The following is a 15,112-nucleotide window of genomic DNA, read 5'->3' on the forward strand; positions in this document are numbered from 1 at the left end:
AAGATGGCGCAGGAAATGGAGACACACTGCAAACCTTTTATTAGTATTACTATACATTAGAGGGATGAGAGAGTGAGAGAGTGTCTGGGTAAAATGCATTTCTTTTCATTGCATTGACTGTATACTGCACCTTTTAATGCATATGACAAAACTAAACTATTCTATAAACTATTCAGTGTCAAATTAAATACGACAGCTGCAGCCACAGTGGCAGGTATATGGCGTGTAGAAATGAACGAAAACTAAAATGAAAGCAATGAGTCGTTCATCTTACATCAAAATCATAGAAAACATAAAAGGCTTCAGTGTTTTAATGAGTCTCTGTTGTTGGATGATTACTTTAAAGTCCTGTGTTCTTCCTCAACCCTCCCCTCTTATGATGACAAACTGTAAATGAACATGAGCTTCTAAAGTTATTTTCTAGTCTTCTGACCACTCAAAGCACTTTCACACCGCAGGTCACAACTACACATTCACACACTGATGGTAGAGGCTGCTGTGTCAAGTAACTAATGCCATTCATACATTCATTCATACATTCATTCATACCCATTTATATGTCACCGACTAAGCAGCGAGAATAACTTGGGGTTAAGTGCCCAAGGACTCATCTGACATGTGACACGACTGACTCTACCAACTGAGCCACAGCCGCCCCCATATCATCCGCTCACAGAGCTCTGTGGTCAAGAGTCTGATTGGTCAGTAGGCGATGTGTCATACAGTCTAACCTCTTATCCTGACCTACTCCAGAGCAGATCAGGTGTTAAACCTAAGTTACCACGGTGATCTACCCTGGTAAGAAGTGACCCCCATGTTAGTACTGCAAAGTGTTCACCCTGCTCCATAGTACAGGCCTCTGGTCTCTTGTACAGGTTGGTAATCTCCTGCTGCATCATAAAGGAGGAGGAGGTTTGTCAAAATAGAAGGACAGGTCCCTTCCTTGACTATGGAGGTATAAAAAGAGGTTGCAGTGTTTGGTGCCCAAAGCCAACACATGGCATCCATCAACATGGTGCCCCTGATCAGGAGGTCTTTGATGGTGCTGCCCTTTGGTCTTTGTCAGTGATTTTGTCAGCGTGGAGATGTCTGCACTCTCTCTTACCTTGTCCTGTTGTCTTAAAGTTGAAGGACTGGAAACCCCCAGCCAGTGCAGAGGGGTCGATGACATCCACACCGTACTCGCTGTGGTTCTTCCTGTAGAGCATAACTGCCACTACGAGGATGACCACAGCGATGATTCCAGCTCCCAGGCCCGAGTACAAAGCGACATCATTGGAGCTGTCCACACCTGAAGCACACAAAAAAGAAAAGCTAAAGTTATAAAAGCTGGTATTCACATGATGGCTTAGTCTCAAATTACAGCTGGAGACACATAAAACCCGTCCCTGGTAAAGACTGGTTGAATAGTTAAACTTCCTTTAGTTGTTTTGACGCATGTCAGCCTTACACAGGGTTTTTCCTGCATTCAAAATTTGGAGGTGGTCACCTTCGTCTAATTTCGTACCGCCCCTGGCAGAACACAGTTTTCCAAGTACAGCACCTGCTGAATTTGTCATTTAGTAGTTAGTGCAATAATGGCGGCGGTGCTGTATCATCATCAGTAGATATTCTAGAGTCTGTTGGGGCCCATGGTAAAAATGAATTGGGGGGCCCTCCAATTGGTGTTCATCACCACTATGACTTTTTTTTCCCTGTTTCTTTTTCTCTCCTATAGACGGATAATTCCTCTTCCTTTTTCTTTGTTGACTCATTGACAAACTGGTTTTTACAACAATAAGGCATGCAATGCTTAGCAGGACAACAAGAGTGAGTGGTGTCAGATGGGGCCCCCTTAGGGAGGCTCTTCACTATAATTGCAAAATTTGCACATCTTGTGCTGCTGCTTAGGTTTTAAGTTTGTCAGCCCTCAGGGGCCCCCTAAAAGGGCCCCAAGCAGTTGCCTGCCTTGCCTTTTGACAGGCAGCACCTCTGATCGCATACAATCCGGTGCAGCCAAACAACAAAAGAGACAAAGAGTTCATAATAGATGACACAGTCGGGATCAACAAGTCGTGGAGTCAGCTCCACATTTTAAAAACAGTTTTCAGTTTTCAGCAGTACAAATATAGAAAGTGAACGATGTTAAAATGTGAGGTGAGAAAACTGCTGAGATGAAGAAGTCAATTTCTCTCTCTCTCATGTTCATCGTCAGACTCCATGTGAATGAAAACATCCACGCAGGAAGTACCAGATATTGATAATTTACAGAACATAATTCCCATTTTGCAAAAATAAAGGGGGAATTTTTGTCAAATTGGTGCACAAAAATACACCAGAATACAAGAATTACAGTGTTTGATGCTCAAAATTAGAGCCTGACCGATTTCTCAGCAAGCTGATCATATCGGCCGATATTAGCATATCCAGTGACTATTGGTATCGGCCAAATTTATCTCCGATATGCACCGATATTACTAGATTTATTCACCAGTCAAAAAGCATTTAATTTGAGTTAGATTTCACTAGCAGTTCTCTTTCACCAGCAGAGGGCGCTATATGGATTACAACAAGCCTTATCACTCTCCAGAGTTTGAAGCGGTGATGCACGTACAGTACAGTTAATTTCCAGTGGAGTGACCATCTTGTCTTCATTATAAATATTTATTTGATGACTGCATTTTAGCGGTCAACACAATAAATGTGTAAATATATCTATCTCTAAAGACTGAACGTAGATATCTGGTATCTAATTTTTTTCTCTTCCTGATATAGACATTGGTATCAGCCCCAATAATCTCATATTAGTCTTTCCATAATCATAATGTGATGACCCTCAGACCCCCCCAAATGAATCCCATAGGCTAAAATCAATTAATTTTTTCTCTAACTGTGAAAATGAACACATTAGCTTTTATGTTGTATTGATTTTAGTTTATGGGCACATTCATTTGTACAATAAATAAGGTTTTAATATAAGATAAGTCCTTTCTTTAATTGCACAATTATTAGAGTCCCTAATGTTGTCTGTAGAAGGGTTGAGTCAGTGTGCACGGTACATCTGCACATGAACGAGGTGGGAAAGGAACCAACACCGCCTCATTTGGAGCCAGGAAAAACCCTGCTGCAGTGTTATGATTGAAGTAATTGCATTGCACCAGCTCTGCCTCCCACGTCTGCATTTTGGGTCCTATTTCCTGTATTCCAATTTCCCTGTTTACACACAAAAGAGGGTCCCTTTTGTGTGTAATGATGAAATAATGAATAAAGTAAGAGGGTGAGATTGTGGAAAGAAGTGGTGAGTAATGCAGCAGGCACGACACTTGCACTAATTTGACAGGCTAATAAAAACACTTGGGCTAACACCTGACAATCACTTACTCCGGCTGACTCCGGCAGGTGATTGAAAGCTGCCACAGGAATGGAAGGACGACCCCGGAAAAAATTGGTTAAATCACCTAATTTGCAATGATTACATCTCATTAATCTTTCACAGCATAGCACATGTTCGCTTGTCACAACCGATATATCTCCTGGCTCAACGTAGAAAACGCAGCTGGGATGTCACGGCTGTCATGATATAAATAATGACATGAATGTATAATGAGCTCTTGCCCGGTTAAAACAGGAAGTGCTTGGATCAAAAAGGAAAAAAAAGGTGGTTATCTTATTTTTCATTTGTCTGACTTCACCACTCTTCAGACTTCACTTCTTTTCCTACCGACTTAAAACTTGAAGGAAATGTCATGTGTTGTAACCGTAATTGAGGGCATTTCATAGTAATTGCAGGTGGGAGGGTGGGGGCTGGGGGGGGGGGGGGGGGGGGTGCTGATGATGAGAGAAATCCACAGAAGACAACTCACTTTGAGGATTAACGTCATGTAGCAGCTTTTGATCTGCAAAGACAGAGAGATAGAAGAAGACACAGAGGAGAGAGAGTGGTGATGAAGGCGGTCGAGTTCTCTGTGAAGTGACTAACAAGTTGTGGTCTAAGACGCAGCATCAGGAGCCGAGTGCACCAGCTTAGCTTTCTTTGCTCTTACGCCCGGCTCAGATACGCCCGATTTCTTTACTCAAATGAACATGAGTGCACCAAGCCTACCTGAACACAGTCAAAGCTGCACCTCTGCCCTATTGCATTAAAACCTGTGAATCGGTAACTAATGCTGAGCAGCATGCTGCCATGCTCTCTCACTTCTCCTGTCAACATATGTATCGAAGATATAGAAAACACAAACCAAAAGAATACAAACAAATAACTTTTCAGATTGAACCACAAGCTGTCAAAATGTAAAATGATGACGGCTGCTACCAGTAACAGATACGATGGGGGGACTGCTGACAGTGAAGCGGCACTTGCAGGTCGGGAAGCAGCGCCACATCTCTTATTGACACATTAAGGGTTAAGGGGAGAGCTCCTCAATAAAATCATTAATTTAATGAATGAGTAAAGTATCTAATTGAAACAAACCTTTCAATCCGACTCTCTCACGTCTTTAAATACTTTCATTCATTTTTTTGTCTTTTATGTTTTGTGATTAAAGGAGCAATATGTAACTCTGACACCTAGTGTTTAAAACGGGCACTGCAGTCCAAATTCAAAACATTAGTGAGAGCCCTCGCCTCTTCTTCCTAGTTGATGCTCACACAGGTTGCCATGTCGGGGACACTGAAGCTGCGTCTATTTCGTCTCAAGTTCCCTCTTGGTGTCGGTTCATACCTCTTCCTACCCGTTTTCCTGGAACCTGTGATGTGTATTTATTTCCTGGTGTCTCCTCTTATTTACTAACTGTGAGATTTGTATGAAACTAAACGTTCTGTATATCTTGTTTACACATCGCACTAAGCCTAAATTCCACCAAATGCGTGTTCAGTCCGTCTCCGCTCCGTTCTGGCAGCCGAGCTGATAGGTTTTCACTGTATTTAATGTGTGTGCTTCCACTGGTTCCGCTGCACTGCGTCTCAGCTCTGGCAGTCCGGAGTCCTACGCAGCAGATATGCAAGGTTTCTATTTTTGCCGGATGCCGGAGCACGGCGCATCAATTTACCAAAGAAAAGATCGAGCGGGACGGGAAGTCAGACACCGAAACTACAGTTCAGTCTGGACCACTTTGTCAAGAAAGATACTTTGACGCAGTTATTTATATTTGGCGGTATGGCTCTGTGAGGGATCTCCCTGTCCTTCCCGTGCATTCAAGGAAAGCTATAAGGAGAGAAGCAGCAAACCCCAACAGAGCAAGCATCAATGACAAGCATGACATTGATGAAGTCAGAATAGCAGAAAAGGAGGAGGAGGAGGAGGGACGCAAATGCAGCTTGCAGAGCAATGGCGGTTCTAGACCACTTTTACTGAGGGGGCCAAACTGGGGCCAGTTGTTTTGTCAGAGGGGAACATTAAACTCAGGTGAAAAATAGACAAAGATGATCGCTTTAAAAAAAATTGGCCCCTGCCTAGAACCGCCCATGTTGCAGAGGGAGCAGCAAAGAACAGGCAGGCTAGAGCAGTTTAAATAAGGCGGCATAAGAACTATTCGGCCAATAAGACGCTTTGAAGCAAATCAGCTGGTCATCAGCTGATGAGGCTTGCGAACTCTGGCATGATAGAGTGTGACTCTATCGTGGGCTGCCTGAACTAACGCTACACTCAATTAAAAAATCCATTTATTTTGAGAATAAAAGACTCAGTTTTGACAGTTCAGAACAATGATCGTAAATGCGTTTGTTTATGTGCTTTAAATGGTTTTATACAGATTTATACCACATACATCGTATTATCTCGCGCTGTCACAAGTGAATCTGTAAAATTACCACGGGAATTCCTTTGTCTCAGCACTCGCAGCTGAACACGCAATGTACACGCATCTGGTGGAAGTTCAGGGCTAGTGTTCACTTCAGTAAAATGACCCCAACTGTTGGAGGACATTTCAGTCCAAACATCCAGTATCACTGAAGATCAGTATGCATAATGGTCATTCTTCATGTGAGCAGCACACGGGAGAAAGAGCGCTGACGTCCTAAGTGGGTCATGTTCCCCTTACACACTTCCTGCTCAAGTAGACCTGTAAATGCTCCATGTAGTTGTAGTGTTGATGATCACAATGACGTACACATGATGACGGTGATGATGTTGTCAAAGGGTCAATAAGTCTTACTCTGGATACACAGTCCGTCTGTGCAGTTCTCCGTGGCTTCACTGTTCCCGTCACACATCCTGCCACTGTGTCTGGGTGCTGGAGAGCTGCAGTCTCGACCCCGCTGCCTCCTGCACTGGCTGCTGCATTCAGTCCATTCGCTCCATTCATCCCAGCCTCCGTTAACTGTAACATAACGATACATAAAGAAAGGAGAGAGGGTTAAGCTGATAACAAAAAACCCACCCATCCATTATCTGCTCTGCTCATCCTGTTAAGGACTGCAAGGGGGTCTGGATCTGATCACACATGTCCTTGGGAGGGAGGTACAAGACCAAACATGACCACAGCTAGCTGGCTGTGTGTTAAGATGGATAACACATCTCCACCTCGCGATGCAGCGCGGAGTCAGCCCAGAAGGGATCAACTGATGGAGGTGCGGGATTGATGATGCCCTCGGGTTGGCCCAGTTCACAGCAGAACAGGGTCTTGTGTCGGCTTGAGGTGAACATGGGGGGTTATGGAAAGTTCAATGACACTTATGTAAGTGTTTCATTATGTTTCCTCACGCTCCACTCTACTCCTGCTAATACTGATCACACATTCACACTTCTGACAGTGTTGCAGTTAAGAGTGAATATGACCAGGACTGATTGTTTTTGTTTTGGTATTTAGACAGGAGAGTAGATAGTGTAGGGGTGGTGCCCCCCATGAATGGGTTATAATGGCATTTTCACCAATATTTGTATGCCTGGGTGTGATTAATGTTTAAATGAATTTAATCCAATATTGCAGAAGTTGTCTTTTAATACTAATAATTCCATCCAGATTCTGCAAAGGATGTCTGTTAACACATCTCTAAATGTGGGGATCCAAAAACAACTCCTTTCCTAGATTTACCTCGTCAGTTTAGGCCTTTGTCCTGACTGATCCCATAATAAAAAAAACATTTGGTCATGATGAATTGTATCTGCAAATCAGGGTATGTTGTGTTTTACTTGGATACAATAAAAAAGAGTAAATCATAATTTTGAGTAAATTTTGCGATCTTGTCTGTTTGGGAGCTGGTGTTGTGTTGATGTCTTCCCCAATCAGATAGTGCCAGCGCCATCTTTGTTTGGGGTTACGATTATGCATAGAGGGTTAAGGTTAAGAGGAGAGACAAACTGCCCCCTACATGGAGGGGTGGGGGAGGTAGTTAAGAGGTTTCATAAGCAAGGCGGCCCATAAAGGAGAAAGCTCAAGAGAAGGGCCCATTGAGGTCAACAAAACAAAACATGGTCCGTCCTTATTTTAAGCAACAATGAGCATATTGTAATTTCCACCTAAATACCATCACCCCCCAAAGCAACAAAAACACACGTTGTATTTATTGTTGCTTCAGTAAAGTGCCGTCTGTTTCCAAAATGTAAACCCCCTCTTCCTAAAATGATGTGACACTCTCTCTCCAGTTCTGTCAGCAGTGTTGTAGTACTCAAAATCAGACTTGGTCTCGAAACCTCTTTTTGAAGGTCTTGGTCTGGTCTCGTAATTGAAATAATTTTTACTCAGTCATGAAGTGGACTCCAGATTTTAAATCAAGACCGGTCAAGACCACCACTGAAAGGCTATTATAAAGTTATTACTTTGATCAGAAGGAAAACACCTCTTTTTTAAAGAAGACTTTCAAACAATTCAAACAATTCATTTGTAGTTTTATCATCTGGTTACGTCCGTAACCTTCCCGTTGTTACAGTTACGATTTTTCATTGATATTTATAGTCTTGGTCTTGTTTCGGGCTCAATCCCTAAATGTCTTGGTCTTGTCTTTTGTCTCTGAGCACTCTGGTCTCGGGTATGTCTTGGTCTCAGTTAGTGTTGTCATGACTACAACATTATATGTCGGAATGAGTATGGCCATTCCAGGACCTGAACAAAGTTAAGATGTCAGAACAGAAAGAAGAAAAGGAGGAAGCAGACTAAAGCATTTAACCCCAACAAGAACTTGTTAACAAACTTGTTTCAGTCGGCTCCAAAGGCTAATGGGAGCGAGTTAGCCAGGAGGCTAGTGCTAACACGACTGATCTAATGTGCACATGTTGATTTAAATCATATCCTGGGAGGGCATATTCACTGGGCCTGTCAGGGGCCCAGACATTTCTGCGGGCCGGCCTGTTCATAAGTAGTGAGTTGTGAGTTGAGAACAAAAGAAAAGGTTCTTTAGACTCCAGTGTTGAAGGTCAACCAACTGAAACATGTCCTGTCTCTGGAAAGACATGGGGGTCATCCTGACTGGCCACACTTCTGGAAACAAAACATACAAGTGCTTTCCCAAAACGCCAAAACTCTTTAAGATATTTGTCTTAATCCTAGAAAAGACCAAGTAACTTTATCTGTTATATACACACACTCAATGATACAACACCAGACACAGGGTGTGATGGTGGAACAGCTTGAGAGACATTAACCCCAGGGCCTGTTCAAATGGGATGGGATTTGATGCAGGACCTTGAAACCAAGACAGTCTGGTGCATGCAGATACCTCGGATCCATCCACCATGCTCTGACATCTGATCACCGAAGAACTCATCATATTTAGCCTCACAAACATTAGGAGTCCATATGGCGGCTGAATATTTTTGGCAGTAGTTGATGTACCCATAATGCAGTGCTGCGGGCCGTGGGGAAGTTTAATCTTTCCTCGTGGTGTTCAATGGGCTCTTTTCACTCTCGACATTTGTCCGTGGTTTCTTCTCAGCTACTTGAAATGCAAACGATGTGATGTGTATATAAGAAGTGCATGTTGTGAGCTCATCTGGCTCATGGATCATTCAGCCGTTAGCTTTATGGCACGTAAATACTGACATCATTTTCACTGCTCGAGTTCAACGACAAGACTAAAGCAGTGAGTTGTAGTCTGTGTGCAGGAAGAAAAACGAAGCAGCGAGCTAAACAACAACACGCTTCTAGTAGTAGCTGTCAGAGAGCCCGGTGCTGCAGACCCCGGAGACCCAGGTACAGCTCACGTTAGCTCAGCAGACTAAGGAGGAGACACTCCATACAAACAGCCGGCCCCATGATGTGTAAGCCGGACTACAGACTGAGAGGCAGGTATGTTGCTTGCGACATGCTTCATATCAACTGTTGCCTTTAGAAAATTTGTAAAATACCTAAATATTGAAAAGGAAGAATAGTCTGACAGACAAACAGAAGCAACACTCTGGATCATCTTTTACCTTTTACTGGATGCTTTTCACAGTTCAAGCTTTGTGTTGTCCATTCAGATCATTTTGTGATGAGTACTTTCTTAAATGGGCCTAATACACTGATCTTTTACTTTTACACTGTTGCACTTGAGCTCATATAACACAATATGCCTGATTTACTAAGATCCAACGTAAAGAGTATTACACTTCCTGTTCCTGTGCGTTTTTTGCCGGTGATCAACTAAGAACCTACGGTGGCTGGGAAGTGCAAACCAAACTTACACAGTGTGAAACACTTTAAAAAAAGCTTGAGAGAAATTTATATTTTATAAAACAGAATGGCAAAACACTTTTACAGAGGAGAGAATTAATTTACATTTTAGAAAACAAATTGTGAAACACTTAAGCGCGCTGGGACAAATGTACAAACGACAGAATCAAGACGGCAAGGGGATGTAACAATTGCGGAAGCGACCTGGAAGTGATTGAGTGAAGGGTCTTTTTGTTTGTTTTGAAGTAAGATTGTGCAAAATGCGTTAGAGTTTAAAATGATGGAATGATGTTTTATTCGTTCTGTGGAACAGACCTGACACAGTTAACGCAGTCTTTCTGCTGAAACAAACGAATTAACCGCTCACTCAGTCACTTCATGGTCACTTCCATCATTTGGTACATTCCCTTTCCGTCAAGATTCTGTGGTTTGTAAATGAGTTTGTGGACTGGTAAAAGTGCTCTGCCACTTGAACATTTGTCATAAAGTGTTTCTCATCTTGTTAATTTGCTTTGTCCTCGGTAAAAGTGTTTTGTTTTTGTCATTCTGTTTTATAAAATGTAAATTTGTCTCAAGCTTTTTAAAAGTTTTTCACACTTAGTAAGTTTGGTTTGCACTTCCCAGCCACCGTGATAACACACTGTGGGTAGAAGAGCCCCATATTGAAAATGATTGAAAATGGACAATGCTTGTTTCCTTGCACATTCAAAAGTTTGTGTTGTTAGTACATCAGCTTGCACTTCTGTTTCCAGGTGATATTAAGTTTATACACGTTTTAACACACTGAACCTGTCAGTAAATCAGCCCTATGAGTTTTATACTCTTTCTATCTTGGTTCATCATTGCTGGTTGATCTTAGTTCCAAAAACAAAAAGATCTAAATTATAACCAAACCACCTTCTGCATACAGAAAAACTAAAGTTAAAGTTTATATGAACTCCATTCAGATTCAATTTAACATTATTACATCAATAATTGTAATGCTCCCTGTAGAGCAGATGAATGTTCCTATTAACATTAAACCTCTGAAGGTTCAGGCTCTGAGGAGTCTACAACAAAGAGAGTTCAACATAGATGAGCTTGAGCTTAGATAAACCCCAAAAAGGGACAATGGACATTGCAATCTTGACTTTCAAACTTTTTTGATAACCAAGATTGTCACAAGTTATAACACCTTGCAGAGCAGAATCAGAGGATTCTTATGACAATGAGAGATCTTGAAGTTTGCAACATATCATGATTATTTTTCTTACACAGATTCATGTTTATTAACAGGGAACTGTCCCTGATTGTTGAACACCCCAGAGACAGCAGAACGTTGTCTTAGCATGGCATGCATTCACAGACTCCCCAAGTCTACTTCCACATAGTCATTACCAAGCGGCAACCACCGGTCTTGAAAAAAGAAGCCAATGCAGAAGAGCAAAAATTAATATGTAAAGTCTATGGTCAGTACGCGCTGCGTTCTGTCAGCACTATGTTTTTGCTCCCTGCACCACTGGATCCGTTTCTGGTGTGTGAGCCTTTAACAGCTGTACACACAATACGGGAGAACTAAAAGATCACGCGGCATATAAAGAGAAAAACGTGACAACAACATGTTGCTGTCCTCGTCTGACTTCCTGTCCGGGTCGCTCTATTCTGTCCAGGTTAACGCGTGCTTGTTGCGTGATCCATCGAATATTTACTTGCAGTGTATTTGACACAGAGCGGAGAGTAGTTGCCCTGCTGGCACGCTCCGGCAGCATAACAATCCCCCAAATAAATCTTTAAAACCAAAAAACACATTTCTTGTACTTCAGTCAGGAGCGATCATGTCATGGATTGAACAAGAACAGCTATGCTTGGTACTGAAGGCTCTGCCCCTAAGACGCTCTCTGGCTTAATGCACCACACACCTGAAGATATCTTGTTAATGTGGATGACATGATGTTTTTCACAAAAATAAACCTGTTCCGCATGTCCACTGAAAACACAAAGAAGAAAACAAACTGTGGTAGAAGTGTTGATAATGAACAGCTGGTCCGCTGCTATCATTATAAATAACTACAATGTGAGAATGTTTTTACAGTCGAGGCAGTCTGTTGTCGTCTGTGACATCTCGACCTTATTATTCTCCAGTTTATACCAACAACTTTACACGTGGAGGAAAAGTAAAGATGAACTTCAGTGTTACATATCAACTCAGAGTTGATGTGAGACTGACCTGGGCAAAGAGCGTTGCAGGTGATCTTCTGTACGGACATGCCCTCGCAGAAAGCGCCGCCGTTGAGAGGCGCCGGGTTGGTACAGGTTCGAGAGCGCTTCTGCACACCCCGCCCACATGGCACGTTGCAGGCTGACCACTCGGTCCACAGGGACCAGCCGCCGTTCACTGAAGACCGTTCGGCAAAGTCGGGAAAAAGAAGAGGAGGTTGAGTTGAGTGCAGAACAGAACTCTGGCAACACTTCAACAAGAGTTATTAATGAGAATGAAAACTCTGAAGTAACAATGCATAGCCTGCAGCAGATTGAGCACAGTGTTGTGCTGGATAAACAGATTCCTCTCTCCTAATTAACACTTCACTGTTACTTGCCATTGGATTAAGACAAACTGAACCGTGCAGAAGCTGAGAAAGAAGCCATTAAGCCACATTGTCGTTGCTCAAGGCGGCCCTGACTCATACTGGTCGTCGGGTTGCTAGTCAACCGTTTAGCGTTCTGACTGAAGCCGTTTACTCTGTGATCTCAGTGTTTAAGTGTCTGGAAGCAAAATGTCTGGCAGCGCTATCAAAAGCTGCTGGACGTGTAGCGGGAAGCCTCGGGCACATAAATACTTAATAAGCAACACTCCCATTAAATGAGATTAAAACACACTGGCTTATTTCCTTTCATAAAGTACAAATTGATTTTAAATGAGAGGCAGTAAATTGAGTCTTTGAATAATACATCCCTGGGAGCGAAGAGAAAAACAGCCCCTCTCCAGGAGGGAAGAATGGAGACGGGTCTCTTAATCACTTGTTTAGGAGTGAAGGAACCCAGACAATTTGATCTGAAGTGCATGTAAACAGTGTGTCAGTACACATTTATGTGTAGCAGAGAAAAACACAGCAGTATCTGGAGGGGGGGGGGGGGGTTAGCTTACCGAAGACGATCACAGCAGCTGTGGCACTGCGTCTTTTGGCCACCACATTGCTGGCCAGACAGGTGTAGTTGCCTGAATCTGACAGTCGGGCCTCGTTGATGATTAGGTTGTGGTCAGCTCGGGTGTCTATGTTGTCATCGGCGAAGGGATTCAACAGTTCTTCGTTTTTCAGCCATTCCACCTGGTCAAGAGAGGTCACAAGGGATGCAAATATTTTACAGAAAATATAAATAAAAGGAAACATCACATTTACAATCGAGAACATTTGAATACTGTGACGACCCCTGACTGTCAGGGCTCCTCCTGCTGCCTTCAGGGAGAGAGGGGCGGAGCCACAGTTTGATTTGACACCATTGCAATCGTCACTGATTTACAGAATTCATATTCTTTTATTAGAATGTTTCACCTTAGTTTTCAATAAATAATCTCTTAAAAAATGTAAAAACTGTGTGGTCTCCCTGTTTGTCCAGCTCACTGAGCCTTTGTTGTGACCCTAACCCCATTACAATCAATGATGTAGAAATGGGGAGGTGATGAGATCCTCTGACTTAACTTGTTGGGTGCAGATACATAACAGAGGGTGGAGGATTCAAAAAATGCATCTATAGGAATCTTAAAAATGTATCAATCATATCCTTAGTTTTCTTCACTATGGGCTTTACTAGGGCTGGTTCAAAATATTGATTCATCAATTTATTGCAATTATTATTTTCCCATTATGTTTTTGTGTGTGTATTATTTAATCTATATTGAAGCACATTGATCAATATCAAATTGAATCGATATCGAATCAAATCGCAACCCAAAGAATTGAAATGGAATTGAATTGTGAGGTTGTGGACAATACCCAGCTCTAGGCTTAACACATCGCTACAATTCAAATAATAATAATGAAAGATAGCAGACCAAGGGATCAAACCCTCGATCTTCCAGTTGAGGGACGACCGACTCTACCACTGAGCCACAGCCGCTCCAAACATCCAACACTAAGGCCATTAGGCGGTCAGAAGACGCACCATAAATAATTACCAGCAACAGAGAGAGTCAAAGTCATTATGAAATATAAAAACTTAGTGCTGCTTTAGTGCTCCTGGTAAATGAGCTGCATCGCTGCACTCACAAACTGCATTTATGTGTCGACACAACGGGCGATGCTGATGGATTCATAGGAAGTGGAACCCTGTGGAATAAACAACACAGTGGATGAATGCAAATAGGAAGCGCCTGCGGGCATGCATACACCGAGTAAACAGAAATGACACTCAAAACCGAGGAGGTGATGGATTGCAGGTATGAAGAAGCATGAATAAAAAAAAGATTCACATTATGAAACAGTAATCATTTCTCACGTTCGGTAACTTTTCAAACACATTTGGGTCGATGTTCTTCTGTAAACTGGAGCGGCCATGTTTTATGTGGGAGGAGGAGAGGACGGCATGATCACACCTGGTTGAGTCTGGTTCTTTCTTGTTTTTTTGGGAGCTAATCTTTAAACTTCTTAGACTCCTCTATATGACTTCATGAAGACTCTAAAGTTTCCTCACAGCATCATTGTGTCATGATTTGCTCTCGTTTAGTTTTGTATTTGGGCTACATGGTGGTGCAGTGATTAGCGAGTTCCTGGCTGAAATCCCCGTTGGGCAGGGAGCAGTGGAGTTTGGATGTTCTCCTCGTGCATGTGTGGGTTCTCTCCGGGGACTCCGGCTTCCTCCCACAGTCCAAAGACAAAGTTTGCATGCAATTTTCTAAGTTCTTAAAATTTTGACTTTCCACATACATCTCTTTTTTTAATCCCTGAAGAATGGTAATTGGTAAATGGACTTGAGCTTGTATATTTCTTTTCTAGTCTTCAGACTATTCAAAGTGCTTTTACACCTCAGGTCACACCTACACATTTACACACTGATGGTAGAGGCTGCTGTGTAAAGAGTCCATAAGAATACATTAATCACATTCATACAGTGCCAAAGAAGCAGCGGAAGCAACATGGTGTTAATCGTCTTGCCCAAGGACACATCAGACATGTGGCTGCAGGAGCTGGTGGGTCGAACCCTCAACCTTCCGGGTGAGAGCGGACCGACTCTACAAACTGAGCCACAGCCGCCTGCATCAAGCTAATCAGATCAGAGTTATGTAAGCATCATTACTGGGGAGTGAAAGAGTTAAAACAATCAAGTTAATTTGCGTGCATGTGCCCACAAACGTCAAAATGTCACCCCTGCATAAGTCATCACCCCAGGTAGGCCACCCCAGTTGAAGAAGTCTGGACTCGCCCCTAGTGTGTCGGATTCATCGAAAAAAATATGTTTCAGGGTTTGAAAATGAAGTCGGAACATGAAGTTGGAAACTAGGGCAATTAGGTGCCTAACTTGCTGTCATAGTCGTCATCAACATGGGGGGCAAAATATTTGATCAATTCACA

The 15,112-nt window shown here is 42.6% G+C and overlaps 1 protein-coding gene across 1 annotated transcript in view; it reads right to left on the reverse strand.

The window, feature by feature from the left end:
- Positions 1-15,112, reverse strand: part of unc5db (unc-5 netrin receptor Db) — a 147,087-nt gene that overhangs the window by 34,085 nt on the left and 97,890 nt on the right. Inside the window, exons 5-8 of the mRNA XM_061037359.1 lie at positions 12,691-12,871; positions 11,773-11,940; positions 6,132-6,296; positions 1,106-1,291 (exon numbers count right to left, since the gene is read on the reverse strand). Coding sequence (XP_060893342.1) covers positions 1,106-1,291; positions 6,132-6,296; positions 11,773-11,940; positions 12,691-12,871 — 700 coding nt within the window. The remainder of the gene's footprint in view (positions 1-1,105; positions 1,292-6,131; positions 6,297-11,772; positions 11,941-12,690; positions 12,872-15,112) is intronic.

This window comes from Labrus mixtus, chromosome 5, assembly GCF_963584025.1.
Source record: "Labrus mixtus chromosome 5, fLabMix1.1, whole genome shotgun sequence".
In the NCBI taxonomy this organism is placed as follows: Eukaryota; Metazoa; Chordata; class Actinopteri; order Labriformes; family Labridae; genus Labrus; species Labrus mixtus.